This window comes from Falco rusticolus, chromosome 10 (assembly GCF_015220075.1).
Source record: "Falco rusticolus isolate bFalRus1 chromosome 10, bFalRus1.pri, whole genome shotgun sequence".
Lineage (NCBI taxonomy): Eukaryota > Metazoa > Chordata > Aves > Falconiformes > Falconidae > Falco > Falco rusticolus.
The window spans coordinates 37,819,547-37,838,601 of NC_051196.1; the positions used below are offsets into that span (position 1 = coordinate 37,819,547).

At 45.2% G+C, this 19,055-nt stretch overlaps 2 protein-coding genes across 7 annotated transcripts in view; one reads left to right on the top strand and one right to left on the bottom strand.

The window, feature by feature from the left end:
- Positions 1 to 907: 907 nt before the first annotated feature.
- SLA2 (Src like adaptor 2) lies at positions 908 to 8,325 on the top strand. 6 transcript variants are annotated; one of them, XM_037401926.1, is made up of 7 exons: positions 908 to 1,023; positions 1,128 to 1,230; positions 1,369 to 1,455; positions 1,750 to 1,853; positions 2,574 to 2,723; positions 2,904 to 3,030; positions 3,130 to 8,325. In XM_037401926.1, the coding sequence occupies exons 1-7, from the start codon at positions 936 to 938 to the stop codon at positions 3,257 to 3,259; spliced, it is 789 nt and encodes a 262-aa protein (XP_037257823.1). In that variant the 5' UTR covers positions 908 to 935; the 3' UTR covers positions 3,260 to 8,325. The 6 variants fall into 6 exon arrangements, with proteins under 6 accessions (XP_037257823.1, XP_037257824.1, XP_037257820.1 ...); XM_037401927.1 differs by having other exon boundaries at positions 1,131 to 1,230; XM_037401923.1 differs by having other exon boundaries at positions 2,574 to 3,030.
- A 754-nt stretch (positions 8,326 to 9,079) lies between these two features.
- Positions 9,080 to 19,055, bottom strand: part of PHF20 (PHD finger protein 20) — a 72,625-nt gene continuing 62,649 nt past the window's right edge. Inside the window, 4 exon segments of the mRNA XM_037401913.1 lie at positions 9,080 to 10,958; positions 12,594 to 12,777; positions 14,958 to 15,357; positions 18,226 to 18,421. Of these exon segments, the coding sequence (XP_037257810.1) occupies positions 10,816 to 10,958; positions 12,594 to 12,777; positions 14,958 to 15,357; positions 18,226 to 18,421 (923 nt within the window). The 3' untranslated portion in view covers positions 9,080 to 10,815.

Genomic DNA, 19,055 nt, shown 5'->3' on the forward strand with positions numbered 1-19,055 from the left:
CTTGTCCAGCCTCAGCCTTCCTGTCCCGAGGCTGCCTTGGCTCACACTCCCATGTGCCACCCACTCCCAGATCCCATGTGACAACCACAGTGCCTTGAGCACCCTCAGCGATGTTCTTAGGCCAAGCTTGCGCCCAGTACCGAGGGCCCACGAGGGGCACAGCTGAGCAACCTGTTGGCTGAATGAAAAAAGGAAAACGCTGCACACGGTGCATGCGCAAGGCGCAGGAAACAGCAGCAGCCCCAGTCCGGCACCTCACACCCCTCGCCAGCAGCGCGGCCCGGAGCAGCCCTGGCTCCAGTACCTGAAAGCACCCAGCCCTAGAGCAGAGGGACAAGGGTGAGCCAAGCAGAGCTTGCAAGGGTGAGGGCTGCCCTGCAGAAGAGAGACCCACTGTGCTGGCAGGACCCCCTGCACCCTGGGTGCCCTGAAGACCCACTGCACTGGACAAGCAGAGCCCAGCCCTGATGGCTCCAGCACAATGGTGACAGCAGCCAGAGGCAGGTAAGCAGGGTTTGCCCCCCAGCCCCACTGAGGACAGGAGTGCGTCTGGGGCAGGCGGGCTCAGCTCAGGGCAGGTCTGGGTCACACACAGCTTCGGCTGCACCTCTCTGTGGCTGAGGAACTGAAACGGGCAGAGGGGTGTCCCTACAGCTGCTGAGCTCCCCACGGGGACTGAGAGCTTGGGGCATTGGGACAGGGCACCCCACATACCTGGGGATGCTGGGCTTGTGTAGGACAGCAGCACTAAGAGGGTGAGCATGGCCAGGTGCTGCCCACCGTGGGGATGTGATGCCCTGTCCCGTGGAGGGCTCCCAGCTTGTCCACTCCTCTGCCCAGTACCCATGGTGTTGCTGGTGCCAGGCTTAAACCTCTCCTCTCCCAGCCAACAGTAGCTAAGGCCAGGGGCTACGGGCATGTGCTGAAGCCAGGGGATGGGGAGCCTGGCCAGCCGGGAGAGGCCACTCAGCATCCCACCAGCAGCTGCTGACACTACGCAGCCCCCACTGCCCACACAGGCAGGTAAGCACATGGCAGATGGCAGCTGGGCCAGCAACCCCCAGTGTGCTCAGTCCTCCTTGTCCAAGCTGGGGCTGGGGGAGCTCTGAGTCCCCTCACCTTTCCAGCAGCCTCCAGCAGCTTCCTGGCCTTGGCCCTCTGTGACTTCCCCTCCGGCGCAGGGGTGGCCACCGTCCTGCGGATGGGGGAGTTGCTCCGCATCCTCTCTGAGTAAGTCCCCACACTGAGTGGGTGCTCCCAGCCAGGGCACAGTTCACAATGCCATGATGGCAGCACCCATCCTAGGGATCCCCTCCCTGTGCCCGACAGCCTCAGCCCTTCAGAATGGCTCATCCCCCTTACCTGCAGGGATGGGGAGTGGTGGCTGGTGGTGTCCGAGGTGTCTGGCAAGGAGTGCCACATCCCCAGCAGCTGCGTGGCCAAGATCAGGTACAGGTAAGTGATGGGAAGGGTCTGTCCCAGGATCAGCCCCAGAGGACACGGCCCTACCACAGAGAGCCTGGCCAACTCCAAGGACAAACCCTGGCCCCTGTGCCAGCACAGCGTGCCCCGTTTCTCTCCCTGGGCTGTGGAGCAGTGCTGGGGCTTGGGGAGGCAGCACAGCAACTGTGCACTGCCACACCGCAAGCTGCACTCTCTGCCCCAGGTGGGGCAGGACAGGCCCTGGGGCACTGCTGGGTGTCTCTGCACAGCCAGGAGAGGCTATGCCAGTGCCTGCTGTCTGCGCAGGTGGCTGTACGAGGGCATCAGCCGGCAGAAGGCAGAGGAGCTGCTGCTCCAGCCGGGCAACCGCAGCGGGTCCTTCCTGATACGAGAGAGCCAGACCAGGCAAGGTGAGAGCCCTCAGGTCCTGCCCCACCTCCTATACCCCCTCCCAGCCATCCCCACTGGCATGCTGAGGGCCCCAGTGGGGCTGATGCTCCATTGCTCACACCTGGTGGCAATGGCTTACCCCACACAGAGGTTTCTTGGTACCTCTGCTCCACACACTTCGTGCTGAGTCTCTGCCACGGGGGCCTCAGAAGAGAAAACCACCAGCAGGCTTCCTGCAGCTTTTGGTTAAACAGAGAAGTGAAAAGGCTCAGCCTCTGAAGTGAAATGGGGCCCCAGCACAAGAAGATGCTGAGGGAACTCCATGGGGAGATCCCACCGGGTGCCCCAGTGCATGTGGCTGATGCACTGGCATGGCGCTGCATGGCCCTGCAGCTGCCTGGGCAATGAGGGGGCCACAGGGCTAGGCCACCCCTGCACGACACCAAGAAGTGGAGGCTTGGGCACAGAGCCACAGTACCCCAATGTGAGGGTGCCTGGGACATGGCAGCAGCTACCCAGGTCACCCCATGTCCCAGCACACCCACATCCTGGAGGTGCTCATGGTGTGGGGCTGGCACAGGGATGGTCACAGCTGCACAGCCCCATGAGGAAAAGGATGTTGCCAGTCACCCCAGTGGGGCGATAAGACCCCCATGGTGGGAGAGTGCAGGCAGTGGGGCCAAGCAGGGTGGGTATCCACTGCAGCCCAGCTATGTGCCTCTTGCCCCGTGCCCTGGCAGGCTGCTACTCACTGTCCGTGCGCCGCAGTGAGCGCGCCTCCTGGGACTCAGTGACACACTACCGCATCCACCGCCTGGAGAATGGCTGGGTCTACATCTCACCTGGACTCACCTTCCCCAGCCTGCACGACCTGGTGGACCACTACTCTGGTAACACCTTACCACTCCCCAGCACCCTCAGCTGGGGTGGGGCAGTGGGGGGGAATACACTGCGCCTTACAGGGAGGGAGGGGGGAAAGGTGGCAGCCACTCCCCATCTGCCCAGGTGCCCCCAGGGCTGGGGCACAGGGCAGGGGGGAACCCTGCTGACACTGCCACCTCCCTGCCCAGAGTTTGGAGAGGGGCTGTGCTGTGCCCTCAGGGAGCCCTGCTCTATGGAAGGGGCAAGGGCAGCCCCGGTCCCTGCCATGCCTGCTGTCGTGAAGAAGCCATCACTCAACTGGGACAAGATTGACAGGTAGAGACAGTCAGGGAAGGGGCTGGGCTCTATCCACGACCCCTGCCAGCCACTGGGTCTGGGGGCTGCCTGCTGACCACTTTGTCCACCCTCACACAGCTCCCTCCTGTTCTCAGAGGCCACAGCCCCACTGGAGGAGGACTCTCCCATCAGCCTGGGCCTGAGGGAAGCCATCAGCTCTTACCTCCTGGTGACAGAGACAGGGCCTTGCAGGGAAAGGAAAGAATAGCTAAGGGCAGGGCCCTGCTCAGCCACAGCCCCTCGGCAGACACCTGCCCTCGTTACAGCCACAAACACTTGTGGATGCTGTGGGAGCCAGGCACCCGGGGCCAGTGACCAGGACACAGGACAGCTGAGATCAAGGTGCAGAGGAGCAACTGCTGATGCTGGAAGAAGGGGCTGCCCAAGGGCTTGTCCTCTCCAGAGCCAGACTTTCTGGGAAGCAATCTTTGAGCACCCTGAGCATCACCCCACACCCACGGGAGAAGATGGCAGAGGCTGCGCATAGGAGCACTGCCTGCCCCATGGGCTGCAATGGAGCCCTGCTGCGTCTGCGTTCCCACAGCAGCGGGGAAATAGGATGCAAATGGCAACAAGCCAAAGCCTGGCCCAGGTGAGAAGACAGCCTGACCCTGTCACACACCTTAAGTCCATGCACAAACTTTCTTGGAGCAGTGTGTCTGTGCAGGACAAGGGCCTGTGAGTAGCAGTCACAGACCCTCCTGCTCTCACGCACCCATAACTCACCCCTCTGCAGCAGCCAGGAGGAAACCACCCTCTTACTGCACCCGAAGTAGCTGATTTTTAGATCTTCAAGCACATGTATTTTATAGGATTTGAGGTCAATAAAACAGGATCCTGCTGGACATGCAGCAGTAACCATTTGTAATATCTTAATTAAAGAGCACGTCATTCACAGTTGAGGGTTTGTGAGTAAATCATGAACTGCAAGCTGCAACTGCCAGGCAGGTTTCCACTCACCGAAGCCTCATGCCTGGGGGTTTTTTCTCCTGCTGCCAGCTTTCCCAGCCTGGGGTGAGCTGATGGCTGTGGGTCAGGCCTGGTCCTCAGTCAGTGAGCTTAGGGCAAATAAATGAGCCACAGAGGGTTAAAAGTCTTTAAGATCACAACTGCTGTTCTAACTGAAGCGGGGAAAGAAATGGGTCCATGCCACGACTAGGTGATCCGAAAAGGCAGAATGCAAATACTCATGCCCAATCCCAATCTAAGATACACCTCTCAGCCAGAGGGGGCCCTAAAATCAGCAGAAATGCCTCAGAACAGCAACGTGCCCGAGCCACTGCTTTCAATAGCCCCTTATCAGCCAGCACACAATGCTTCCCTCTGCAGTGAGAACCAGTGCAGAAGCAATTTCGCTGCTTGGCAACATCCCTTCCTTCCTTTGCGTGCACCCAGAGGCTGGTGTAGCAGGACCCCCCCCTAATCTGCAGGTTTCCTGCCTCTGACATGCTCAAATTTTCTCTTCATTTTCACCTCTGACACACTTGCTCTTGCAAACCCACCGTCACTTCCTCACTTCCCTCCACACAGCAGCCCAGAGCTTCACACACCTGCTCAGCCATCAGCCCTGAGCCTAGACATCTTTTCAGCACAGGACACAGGTCAGGATTTATCCTTCATCCTTGACCTTGCTCTAGAGCCAGCCGAGCCCACTGCTGTCACTCCTGAGGCAGCTCAGAGGGTTTTGCTTCCTTTATTTTTCCCATTAATCTATGTTGTGTGAATGAAAGCCAACTCTTGGGCCTCCTTCTTCTACCTCCACCCCAGATGTGTTGCCTGGTTTTATAGCCCAGTGATGGTTGTACCTCAGACTGGAGGCAGCTGCAGTCAAGAAACCACTGCTCTGATACTTGTATCCTGGTGACTGGCAAGACAGGAAATAGCTAGATGGAAATTCTTCCCCAGTGCCACCCACCGCCAAGCCCTCCTCCTTCCCAGCCCCAATAGCTCCTTTTTCTGGGCACACTTCACTCATCCTGGAAAACATCTTTGCACGTCCCTGGAACAGCAGGGTGCTGGCACCCCAGGCAGCAGAGGCTGCTGCTGGGGGGAATTGCAGGGCGCCTAGCTCCGAGTGCTGCCAACCCCACTCCCTGCTTCCCACTGTTAAAAACACTGTGGCCCCAGTTAACATCACAGGCACAAAGTCAGATGCCAAACAAGGTCTTTAATGGCCAAAAGAGGCAGAGAGCAGGTCTTGCCATGCCCTCCCTGCAGCAGCTCTCATACCAGACAGGGGAGGGCAGAGAGGCAGGGGCTGCAGGGCTGCTCCCCCGCCAGCACAGGACTGGGACACTTAAGGCTGTGAAGGGACAGAACAAACCCTGATGAGATCTAGCAGTGCCAGTACAGCAGAGGACCTGCCAGCTGCCACAGCCACCCAAGGGTGGGTGGCCATGGAGACCCAGTAGGACCAGGGCTGATGCCTGCGCTCACCAGAGGTGTTCTGAGTGCCCAGGATACCTGTGGGAAGAGGAGCTCCTCAGGCGCTCTCTGCTGTGTGTTGACAGCACACTCAGCTTGTCAAGAGCTGCGGCCACTTGGGCCAGATCAGCCATACTGTGGACAGCACTGACTTCCTCCAAGAGCTTTGTCGCTTCAGAGGAAGCTGGTGACAAGTACTTAGTGACATCCAGATATGCAACCTTGCCACATAAGCCTATGCTCTGCCCTTTCACACACCTGAAACCAAACTGCCCAAGCATCTCTTGCACAAGAGCAGCCACCAAGCATTTGCTGGGATCAAAGGGACTTCTGAAGGTATTTGGAGAAGCTGCAAAATAGCCAGAGTATCTGCAATAGCTTTGGATGTGTATTCAGAGGACACAGCTATTTCCAGAGCCCAGATTCAGTACGGCTTTCAGCAAACCTTTACTCCGACTGACACACGAGGGTATGGAAGCCCACCACTTCATGAGCAGGTTCTTCCCTTGGTGTCCCCTTGCAACAGCGTGTGTACTCAATCTGCGTTAACTCAAAACCATCAGTCTGAAAGCTCAAGGAGGTGCACACAACTCCCCCTCTCCTCCTCCCGAGCCCAATGCACCCAACATTCCTAAAAGTCCTTAATAACTTTGTGTAGAGTGTTAACCAACAAGACTTTTTGGCCTCATTCAGCTTTTACTGACCAAACACCTTAATGGCACACAAGCACCACCAGCAGAAACACCCTGCAGGCAGAACATTATGAATTCCAGCTTTTTTTTGTTGTTGTTCTCAGTTTTACTGTCTGAATATATATTCTAATAGGAAAAAAACATGGCATTTTCTATTTTTAATTATTTGCCTATTTTAACATGGACTTTTTTTGGATTAGCTGTGGCAGGTATTAACCTGACAAGAGCACTATGTAGTTTTTTTCCTTCACAAGAGAGTTGCTATGCAAACACTGAAGGATTAGTAGGAAGATGTAAAATACCCTTCTAAATAAACTGTAATAGCTTAAGGTGCTCAACAACACCACTGGAAAAAAACAGATCAGTATCAGTCACAAACTCTTTTGCAATCTGATGAAATGCCAGTGCTGCAGCAGGAAGCTGCTACTCTAGCATCAAAAGTGAGTATGACCAAGACCCACAGCCTGGAATGTTATCAACAGTAGATTATGTAATTAGAAGAGACAAAATATAGTCAAATAACAGCAAGAATATTAAAATGGTTTTGTCAGATTTCTTAGGCTGAGGAACTTCAAGGTGAATCTACCACATGAAGGTTGCCAGATGACTTGGCAACTGCCTCCTGATGAGAGTCTGCCCTTACAACAACCTTAATATAAAGTAAAAAGAAAAACAAAACAAAAACCCCCAAAACTCAGAGGGACACAATCCCAGAAACATGGCTAGCCACAGCACGCATTTCATTGAATTATTTCAAATTCAGGTGACACTTTCAAAACTGATTTTGATGTGTAAGTAAAGTGATCAGCAAAGACCTACACAACTTGATCGAACCATGAAATGCATGCCTGGATCTGCTGTCAGTGGCAAAAGTTTCTCCAGGCTTCACAAGCCAGGCTCTAGCAGTGATGAGCACTCTAGCCTTAAAAATCCAGGAGTTTTACAGGAATCTTGTTTTAGAAACAAAATTAGGAAGGGCCAGTTTGCTACGACAAGGGAACACACTTCTTTTCCTCCTACTGGGGAAACAGAGGGGAAGAGATGGAACCTGAAGTGCATCTGAAGGCACACAATACCTGCCCTTGCCTTCATGCACACCCTGTGCCAGGTACACTTCCCTCTCCAGCACCTACTAGCTCCTCCCCTTCTCGTGCCTATGCATTCTCTCTGTATAGATTGTTCAAGGACGTGAAAAGCACATTCCTTCGCACTAATGCTAAAGCAGCACCTCCTCATGCAGCAAGCATGCAGCTTCTACACCGAGCTTGCTGCTGATGCCCAGAAGCACACTGGCAGCTTTCAGAACAGCACAGGCACAGCATCCATTGTTGCTCCCTTCCAGTTCCACCCTCGCTACCTAACCTACCTGAAATTCAACTGCTAGCCCCCTGCAAGGGCATATGGGCAAAACACATTTCCACCTGAAAACTGTATAGAAATTATGTATTTTTTCTCTATGACATTTGCACTGTACAGCTGACAGCACCTGTCCTAATTCACCTGGTCTCAGGAATCGTTCTGGGGTGCTGTGCCTTCAGATCTGTGTACTCTTGGAATGAGCATCCTGGCTTCACACCTGTCTCCCCAGCACAAGTCTCATACACACACTTCCAGATGCTACAGTGCTATGCTGTTCTGGTTAGAGCAGCTGCATACCCACAGCACTCATCCTTTGTGAAATGAATCAGAGGGATAAGACAGCTGCCCCTCTCTCACCAATGCTGCCAAGCACTCAACAGCAGCCCTGGTAGGCTAGCTGCCGAAATAGGAACAAAAATTAGAGTCACATTACTTATATTACATCTTAATATATTACATATATTAGGATTTGGGAATAAAACATAGAAGCTCCTCACAAACACCCAACATAAACCAATAGTAACAGTTTACCTATTAAGAATATTTATGTCAGACAGATCTGGAAAACAATCATTTCCATACTTTATGAACAGTTAAGATCTATACTCCTGTCAAATACAGTACCCGCATTTCAATGGTATGTGAAGAAAAATGCCCAAAATTATTTTATTTAATAATCATGGATTGAAACAAAGACTTTACTAAGACTTAACCAACAAAAACCTATTTATTTATTCCAAACACCAAGATACAGAAGTTTTCAAGTTTTGCAAATATTGCTCCAAAGCAAAAAAAAAAATATCTATATACAGCGCCCTCAGATCTAATAGTGCATAAACAAGGACAAATATATTTAAGTATTTGCAGTGCAACGTTTGTTCATTTCATCAAGGCTCCACTTTGCATTCACTTACCAGTGATTTAAAGAAATAAAAAAAGTGACCTGCCAGACCAAACAGTTGGTCCAGACTAAGAAATAACTATGTGGAAACTTGCAAAACTGGGGGGAAAAAAATTAATCCAGACAGAGCACAACAAAGAATATTTCCTGAACATGAGAAATGGTACTCTATTTTTAATAAATATTTTCAGTCTTTTACTGCAAGGGCTTCCCTAGCTCTACTAAAGGAAAACAAATTTCCAGTATTTGCCATTTGATTCACCCACCAGAACCAAGCTTTCTTCCAAATCTTAAGTACCACCCTGAGCAAAAATAAACTGGCAAAGTAAAAACATAAAACCAACACACAAAAAGCAACTGCTTGAGAAGGAGAAGTTCTATTCTGGAGTGAAAAGTACTCAGGAATTTAACTGCTTTCACCCCCTCGAACTGTAAGCACAGCTGACTTGTTAGCAACATAGCTATGTTCTTTGAGAGATACCTGGTCAGAGTGCTAACTTTACAGATTTCAAGCATGGAACATGTTTCTGGTTGATCAACTAACAAACCCCAAAACCTTCAGTTGTCTGGGGCATACATGAATTCAGCTGTCATTATTAACAGGTATGAGACAAGGTATCAGCACTGGTCTCACCTTCAGAGAGCAAAGTGATTCTTAAATATCATGTAAGCTTTATTCCAATTGTGTTACAGAAAAATAAGTTTATTTTTCTGCTGTACATATGCTGTATTCACTATATAGCAACTAGTACTATAAAACAGAGACAAATTATTCCCTGAAATGAGTCTTAGCACAAAAGCCTTAGCTACTACCTAGAACAGCCTGGTTATTTTGTTTTCTGAGGGAAATAAAATACTCACTGTGTAGATACTGTTAACTCCTACAATAATTTTGGATATTTCAAGTTTACAATTATTCTTTGTTGTATACAAACATTCATATTCAAAATTAGTGATTTGTACAGTTATGGGCCTGTGCTTAAATTTTACCCTTTGGTGGTACCAACACACAAAATAAAACCAAGGTAACAAATCCAGCTTTTTAAGGACACCCTCTCACTGCAAAAACAGCTTGCCATTTTCCCCAGTGAACTTTTAATTCAGCAACATTTGGGAAGGAAAACTAAAGTCACAGCCATTATTTATAGAGCTATGATCTGCAGCTGAAAGACTTAGAACGTCTCAAACACAATACACCACCGTTTCAAAAAAGGTACTGTATAATGTGACTTGAACATAAGCAGCATAATCACCTCGCTCTCACAAAGTAATACAAACCAGAAAATTGAAACTTGGGTATAAAAGGGGACTTTGTGAACATACACTATTTAAGATAATAACCCACTCACTGTCTGGGAGGACAGTACCTCATGCATAGACCTTGAGCCTTTATTTACACAAATATAAAATAAACTGATTCCCAAAACCACACATTCATAGTAAGTCTTTACAATGAACACGTTCAGAGTATCGAAAAAAGTCTACATTTCAAAATATAACCGGAATGGCAATTATTAACAAATGGGTAGAAAACTACACAACATCCATTACAGACCTTGTTTAAGTCTGGAACTCTGATTGCATCTCCAGTCTTTCCACGGCAGTATTTCATACTGCCACAACAAGGGTGTCCCCACTAGCACTGCTTCAGGAGGCACAGTATGGCCATGTTTAAGAGCTCGAGAATGCACAGAAACACAACGTTAATGGGTTTCCCCAGTACCAAGTCATGTGATAGTGACTGGATAAATAGGAAAAACAATCATGTATCCTGAAAGTAAGTCCAATCCACCCACGACCTTCTGCTACGCTATTTAACGTAATAGAAGTGGGGTTTAGGCCACTGTTACTTGCAAACCTCCACATAACACTTTATAGTTAAGAGCTGGACATTCATACTTACTAAGTCTGAAAACTGTTATAACATTCCCTAATGATTAAATACTGTGTGCTATTATGCATAAACCAGAAGGAATAAAACATGACACAAGTCACCTAAACTATGCAAAGTTATTTACAACCTCTGTCAATGAAACATTTTTGGCTCTTAGAACTCTGTTCTTCAGTGGCACAACTTTTAATCAATTTAATAATGAAAAAGTCTACTGTTTCAATGAACAACTTGTAAGGAGTGAAAATTTAAGTATAATTTATCAACCAACACCCAGCCTCTGAAGACAACAGTATGACCTCTTCTGTATCATTATAATTGCCTAATAAACCCGAAATAACCTTTTTGCTGTTCTTTGAACAGCACTTCTTCACAAATCCCTGAAGTCAATCTGTATCACATGCAACCAGCATGCTAATTTCATTCAAATATACAGAACTGTTCAAATCAGACGCTCCAACTTTGCACTCAGCAACAGTCTCCAACTTTCTCTAGTCTCATGTTGAGCAGCAAAGTGCAATCTGTTGCACTTTGCCTAGGTCCGTTATAAGCTGCTTTATACAATGTTTGAGTTGTGGGAGTCTAGCTAGTGGTTCTGGTGGTTCCAGCTCTCCTGTATAATCCAGCCAACTCTCCAAAACTGCAAAGAAAAACAAAACTGTCACTATTCCAGTTCTCAGCAAATAAGATCACCTTAAGTCACAATCTTTTGTGAATGTTGAGAGCGCGGTGGGCAATGTTTTTAATACATGGTATTTGAGAAGTCAGAAAATGAGGCTACTCACACCAATCTTTGCAAAAAGCTTTTGACACATGACAATAATTCACATTGAGGGATAAGAGAAAACCAGCCTTATGTTCCTAGGAGAAAGCAGGGGAGGAAAACTCAGAACTATTGTGAAATCTGGTACTAAACTTCCTCTGATCTATATCAATCCCAGCACATTAACACTGTAGTACAGGAAGCTTATACAATCAAAATACCTTTAAGATTAGTAATAGATGCAACTGAAGATTCTACAAGGATAGGACTAAGCTAATGAAAGAAGTCTGCCATTAATACAGAATACAATTGGCCAAGAAAAAAAGTTGGGTAGCAGAAAATGGGGATAAAATCCAAAAGCACGAACAGCAGATTACTGCACAAAGAAAAATAATTCTTGCTCTAAAGCTTCTCAGCGGGAAAGAACAACCAGAAATACTACTGACCGAAAAACAAGTCAGGCAACAACGTAATACAACCACCAGAAAGGTGGTCAGATTGAACTATGAGTTCAGGGGACAGGACAGTATCGAGGAAGGAGACCGAAACCTTGAAGACAGAATACATCTGCCAAGAGAAGCAGCAGTGGCCACTGCCAGTAACTAGATCAATAGGCTAGTTTAACCTAAGGGCTGTATCTGCCCAAGAACTGGGTATTATCCAACTACTAACAGATCCAGCCTTGAAGTAAGAAAAATCCTGATCAGAGTAGCAATGTTCTGAGTGGCCTTCCAGCTCAGCAGCAGATAGAAATAGCCTGACTTTTGTGCACCAGGGCTTCTTCATTCATGAAATAGGCACTATGATTACAGGCCTGATTAGCCTTCATTACCTGAAATACTCCTTTAGCTGTTCAACTCTTCAGTACCCTACTGAATACAAAGAGGGCTCTTCCTTTGGCAAAGGTTAGATTCCCAACACCCTTGCAAGAAAAGCTGCTGCTGTAACCACTATACAACCAATGGTCAAACTTCAAGGTGTCAAGAAAAAGAACTATCCTGGATTCTTTAATGTAACACAAAGGGTTTAGAAGTTCTCCATTACTAGGAAAAAAAAATTTCAGGAGACACTTAGGTATAGAATTTGGAAGTGACAGGAAGAGGTAAGCACCTTGTACACTGAAGAGGCCACCTAGAGTAGGCTAATAGAGCCAACAAGCCCCTGAAGAACAGGGAAGTTCAGATACACAGAAGAGCTATGGAGAATGACAAAACCTGAAAGCAAAAAGACATGGAAGATATTCCACTACATATCCGATATAAGTATTTAGAGGTGATCTAACCAGAACATTTTTGATAAAATTCTGCTTAGCTTTAATTTGATCTATCTTAAAATCCACCACCACCCCCAACATCAACAACAAATCCAGTTTCTATTAGTAAATGCAGTAAATATGAAAAAGCAGCTTTCATCTCTTTGTAGGTCTGCAGAAGTAAAATTCAAGTTAACGTGTTTTGAACTGGTATCTCTGTTAAATACAGTTAATTTTTGAAACAGAAAAATGTTACCTACCGTCTAGCTCCTTCTCAATGAAATCCATTCTATGTATAACTTCATCTTGTAGAGATTCCACGTGAGCTAAAAGATTAAGCTGCCACTGCAGCTGCGAGTTCACAACTCCTTCTTTGTCTTTTTCCAGCAATTTCATTTCAATAGCTTCCTCTGGAGAGACTTTCTTAGAGACAGACTCTCTTACCTAGCAAAAATACACACATGAGTATTTGTTACAGTGAAGTAGAATGACGGGCCAGACTGTCTGGGTCCTTACAGTTATCCAAGCTAAAACCCACTAATCTTAAGCTAGTGGAGGGATAGAGACATGCTGAGAAGATACCATACACAAATATTAAGGGTTTGGGCAAGACTACCTAATATAGACATACTTTCATAGGTATTTTGCTAAGACCTATCCTTTGCACCTCACAAGCATCTGATTTTCAAAAGACAGCATACATACACATAGCTAGCTCCCTGCCAGCTTCCAATTGGAAAATAATGCACTTAATCTGTGCATCCTCTAGGGAACACTAAAGCTATTTTCAACATGTGTAAGAGTCGGTCTAAAGAGAACGATATTGTCTCAACACTGCTAACAGAGACCTGGAGGTGGAATGTGCTCCTCATGGACACCGAGACCCAGAGACCCTGGGAAGGAGAACTGCACGGTACGAGGAGTGCTGTGCCGCTCCCTGCCACCTGGGACTGGAAGGAACGACTACAATAAGGCCACGTAACAGCTGTCCAGAAGATGGATGACAACCGCGGTCATAACAACGAACCAGAAAACATGAACTTCAGGTGAACTTTCTTCATTATAATATCATTATAATACAAAAACACACCTCCTGGTCTGAAGCCACCCGCCTCTAAGGCAAACCACGCCTCGGGCACCCCTCTTTGGACATGCTGGTAACCTGGCTTGAGAAGGCGGAGACTGGCAACAGTCCATGGGCCAGAGGAGGAGCAAGGTGTGCTGCTTGGCATAAAAAGATGCCTTCTTAGCAACTGAACTTTGGAGATCTTCCCCACCAAGGATCACGACGACCGGAAGGGCCGGCAGGACGCTGCCTGGACCGAGGACCATAGGGACGCCTTGGACCCGTGGTGGTCGCTATAATCCTCTTTCCTTTTCACTTTACCTTTTCTTCACTTTCTGTCTATCGCACGCCGCTTTACGGGCAAACTATAAAATTGTGCTGCTTGATTGAAGCATAACCCCTCAGCGTGGTCGCCTTGATTTTTGTGCTTCGAGATCATAGTAAACAAACCATCACGAGTCCACTGAGTGGACCGTGACAACATGACAGTGATGAAGTACAGACCAAATGGTTTTGCAGGGAGAAGGGATTTTCCCTGAAGGAATCTAATGTCAGTTCTACTAAAACTTTCATCAGGGCATCTAGAAAAAACCCCAACGTTACCACCATTTATAAAACTTGACTACACTGTCAGCAGTGTTGACTCTACTCCCCTACTTTTTCAGCATTCTGCTGAAATACAACAGGATTTAGAAAAAGGTTCCTAGAAGACTGAAGAACTGAAATATATGCCTTTCTGGGAAACAAAGCAATCTGAACTGATTTGATAGAGAAGTTAAAAAAGATAAATTAGAGCTTACACATGCATGAAATAAAAGTTAAACAACCTTTTAATCTAAAAAGGGGAGGTCAGTATTTCCCAGAGGCCTTCTAACATTTGTCAGACCATATTCTGTATGACTTGACACTAACTAAATTGAAGCAAAACTGCATTGGGGTGTAGAAAGAAAGGCCTGTGACAGACCTGAAAATGAGAATCAAGAGTTGAAAAAATAGAACTAGAGTGCTCCAGTACAAAGATGATACATGGCTAATCAATGGAGTGTTCATTCTTAAAAATCAGTTCAGGCTGCTACTTTTATTTTCCCCCACCATGAAATGCTGCCTGAAAAACCTGGAATTACTTTAGTTAAGGTAACTATTAAAAAAACCATGACAACAAGATGGAAATAACTAAAAGGTGGAATACCTGTGTATTTGGTAGTTTCATACACGCTTGCCCTGTTCTCTCTGTCCTGTTGCTAGTGGTTTGGTTTTTTACATTTAGCACACATAAAAGTAAGCAGCAATGAATCATAATGCATGTTCCGCAGACTGTGCGGATGATTCAAGGTCCAGAAGTCCTCTTCAAACTAGTTGTCAGTTGTTGCTTTTTTAATTATTTGAAATGGAAGTGTTGATCATCTCTAATTTTAATGCGAATTGGCAACTTTAGCAGCATAGGAAAAAACGAAACACAAACAAAGAAATGACTAAAAACTATTTAAAAGGATTGAGCTTTGCACCATGCCAGGCAAATACATCCTCTATACAGAGGAGGTTATTTTATTACAAATACCTTAGAGTAATTGTGTTTGGATTCATTTTCCATCTTGCATATTTCTCGGTCCAGATTCCAGCCAAATCTCTCTGACAGGGCATCATCCCCATTTTCCCTTATTCTATTTACTCCATCATCCACAGCTGAACCTCTTGTTTCCACAACCAATCTCTGCTCTATTGCAGGATAGTAGGCCCGAGGCTTCTGGTAACAGTGTTCACTCGTAATGTAAGATTCCTCCACAGAAGGAATGGTTGAGGGTTTCTCAACTGTCCCATTCCAAGTTCTATAACCTGCCATTTCCTCTTTGCAACAGTTTTCCTCAATGTGAATGATGTGTTTTGTATGAATTTTTTCATCTACTGTAATGTGCTTCCATGGATGGCACCAAAGCTTTAGGTCGGGATGTTCTTTATTTCTGTTCAAACATTTAAAAAAAAAAAAAAAAAAAAAAAAAAAAAAAAGAGGTAAAACACCCAAATGTAAACAAAGTGACTGACCAGACTGGCCCATTATGTAAAGAAATTAAGAATATTTGAAATACTACATGCTTTAGTCATCATAATCAGTAAAAAAAAACAACAACCAAATATTCTGAAATAATGTAATTTCACTGACCTCAGTTGTGGTTCTTCCTACAATGCTTTCTTAAGTTTACTATTTTCATTTCTATAACATGGTATATAAGCCAAGTGTTGGCATTAAGAAAAAGATTGAAGAGTAAGTTTCAAATAGATACATACAAATTTTCAGTGTTGCCCCTGGAGTATTTTGCTTCAATATTTGCAATTTATTAACAGCATAAACTCATTTGCACTGGGCTATTTTCAGTAAGGTAAGTCACACTGAAGCTAAGCTAAGATTTTAACAATTTTAAACATCAGTAAAACAAAAAGACCCCCTCAAACCACTCAGTATCAAACTTTAGCCTGTAGTTCCCCAAAATAAATGTCAAAATTCAATCCACTGATATTTTATAGCCCTCTAATAACAACAACAATTGGGGACCTGGAGTGGTGGCGATATAGAACTTCTTTATTATTGCCTTTAAAACTTCAGCTTCCCTTTAAATACCAAGATGCTAAGCAAATTCTACTGCCTGCTATACCAACATGCCACAGCCCCGCAACCTGCTTCTTATAAAAAGTTTTACTTCAGTTTTTTCAGATTGACTAATACATTATTTATTCCAGCAGCAAGGACAACTATAGGTATTAGATTCTTACACAGACACAATAGGCAAACAACAAAAAAAAAGAGTGTGGTAACTGATACTCTTCTTCCACATGTCTGTCAGGCATTAAAACAGCAGTAAAAAGGAGAGCAAAGCAGAATGCCTCTGCTTATCTTCAAAGGGTAGGCAGCTTATCTGCTACAGGCTGCAAGAATGCCCCAGAAGCAAATACTGATCCTAAAGCACCTGCATTCAGCTGCATGGAAAGTCTGCCCCAGAATCCCCCTCTGTGCTTCCTTGCAAACAAAGGCAGATGGACTTACTCTGTTACATTGGTCCAGCTTTTCCAGCTGTAAGCTAAACAACAGAACATGATCAGTTTACTTCCAAACTAACTGCTTTTTTAATCCGTTCTACAGTAGCTCAAGTTTCTTCAGTGTCTATCAGAGGAAACTACAGCTAGTACAACTGCCAAGGACTTGCTCAGACCACTTTATACAAGCACCTCTACCTGCAGTGACTGCATGTCTGTGATATCCTTGGTGAGCAATCCTGAAGGCACAAGTCAAAAACCAAAAGCCAAGTCTTCCTTAAAGCTTTCTACTCCAGCTCCACTGATATGCTACACCTAAAAGCACTATTTTGCTCAGCAAAGATCAAGGGATAATGTTTACAGAAGACAGAAAACTGGAAGATTATGCACCAGCTACATAAGGATGAAAATTCAAAACACTTAGTACTTCAGCAACCTTTTAACTATTGCCTTCTGAAGGCTGGCTCTCCCTCCCATTGCACTGAAGCTGTTAATGTCACCTGCAATCCTGTGCCACCTCCCTGAAATACTGAGCAACACTCTCCTAATACTTTCAGGCAACTATGAAATCATCTCCTCTCCCCTAGAAGGTGATTTTGCATCAACAATATAATAATTCTCTTAATTCAGCGATTTTTAAAATCCTTTCTGATTTATGTAAAGAAAACAGGGCCTATAGCTTTTAACAAGATGGTCCTAACAGGATCACACCTCATCTTTAAACCCAGTCACCACACCAGCTTCAGGACAGAAGAGGAACTAAGTCTGTAACAGACATCACATACTTGCCCGGTGGTGCTCCATACCTTAGTACTATGCAAATCTCAATTTACTCTACAATTGCAAATTGGACTCTACTATCTAGAGTAAGGACTCTACTATCTTGCCTAAGGACTGGTCTTAAAATATTTACGTTCCACCTCTCCAAGAAAGATATTACTTACAGATCTGACTAAAGGGTACTGTAATGGAAAAGCAAAACCTTACGATAAAATTACTACTCTCTTGCTTTAAGTGTTACTTCACTGCTTAAGCATTTGAAGTACTGCCAGTGGTCCTACTGCATCACCAGATTAAATTTAAGGGAAAAAGTTCTAAAGAACACTGGAAACACTAAAAGCTTTGCTTTCCAAATAGCTGCTGCTGTGCAATTTATCAACTAATAAATTATAAATATGGAAGTAAATAAATTTAAAACTGCTGGATTTGAGTACAAAAAAGTTTTTCAGTTATCAGAACCCAAAGATGACTTTAAACAGAGATGCAGAAAATTATTTCTACAATGATTACAGAATGTTATTTTTTCATACATATCTGTAATAATCTTTACATAGAAATTAATTGCTACAGGTTGCTGAAGGTGCAACTGCTCTCCCACTACAACAGAGCAATACATTATGTCAAACAAAAAGATGTGATTTCTGCTGGAAAAGCTATGATTTAGAATTGCTGGAATGGAGAATGCAGGTATTTTAAGAATGCTGCCAGAGGTTACACACATTATTTCTTATTATTTAAATCTATGTAAGTACTTTAGGAGAAATTGGTTTTAGTTTTCTCCCTCTTTCCTGCATACTTGCCCAGCCATTTTATACACAAATTCAGTTTACATTCCTCAAGACACTTAAATAGTTTTTAAGCAGCTAGGTCCTTTTTCAAGATCTATTAGCAATTCAAACTATGTAGTTATCTATCCACAAAGAAGCACGAAAGTATGTCTGAATTTCTGGTTATTTTTCTAGTATTTGAAATCTCATTCACATTGAGAACATGCCAACTGATACTTAAATACCGCTTACTGTAATATGCTCATCTTCAGCTGCAGTCCATGCAGTACTTCTATCACTCTCTGTACATCACCAAGAAGTTGGTGAGTGGCTACTATCTTCTTGGCATTCTGGTGGGAGTAATTTTCTTCCAAAAATGCTAAGCCATGCATGTGACCGTTACTTAACCACTCCTTCTCATACCAGTACTTTAAGCTGGACCTCTGACCTAAAGCAACAGTAATGAGTGTGTTAAAATGAAGCATTACCTATGTATGGTGAGTTAACATTACTGGTAGTTCTGATTATCTCAAGGTCTTGCAACAGCTTATTTGTTCTTAACAACAGTACCAATAAAGATCCTACAGTAGCAGACAAAACCCTGAAGGCATGAAGAACTTGTAAAGTGGGAAGTGAGATAATCTCTGTAAAAACCTCTGCCCAACTGTAAAAGCATTTAGACTCCAAATGCCAAAGGACATCCACAACAGGTAACTGCAGCTGATGCACAGAGAAAGGTGTATCTTTAGCAGGGTATCTATCACACTGTCTAGTAACCATGGTTTGACTAAACCTACAGTTTGAACACAGCTCTTTGCAGACAGCAAAACACAGCAAAACACAGCAAAAGGTGGTGAACTTCCCTTCTCATGTGGTCTTGTTTTTAAGCATCACACTTGTATTAGTACAATCATTCATAAGTAAATTTAAAATGAATCAGTGATGAGGTTCTGATGGAGAATTTGCCTAAGTCAGCTATTACTAATGCTAATTCTAGCTTAAGAGGCTGGAGTATCAACAACAGCTGAAATGAAATTATGTTAAATGTGATAAATGCATCAGTGAAAGTAACTTAGGAAGCA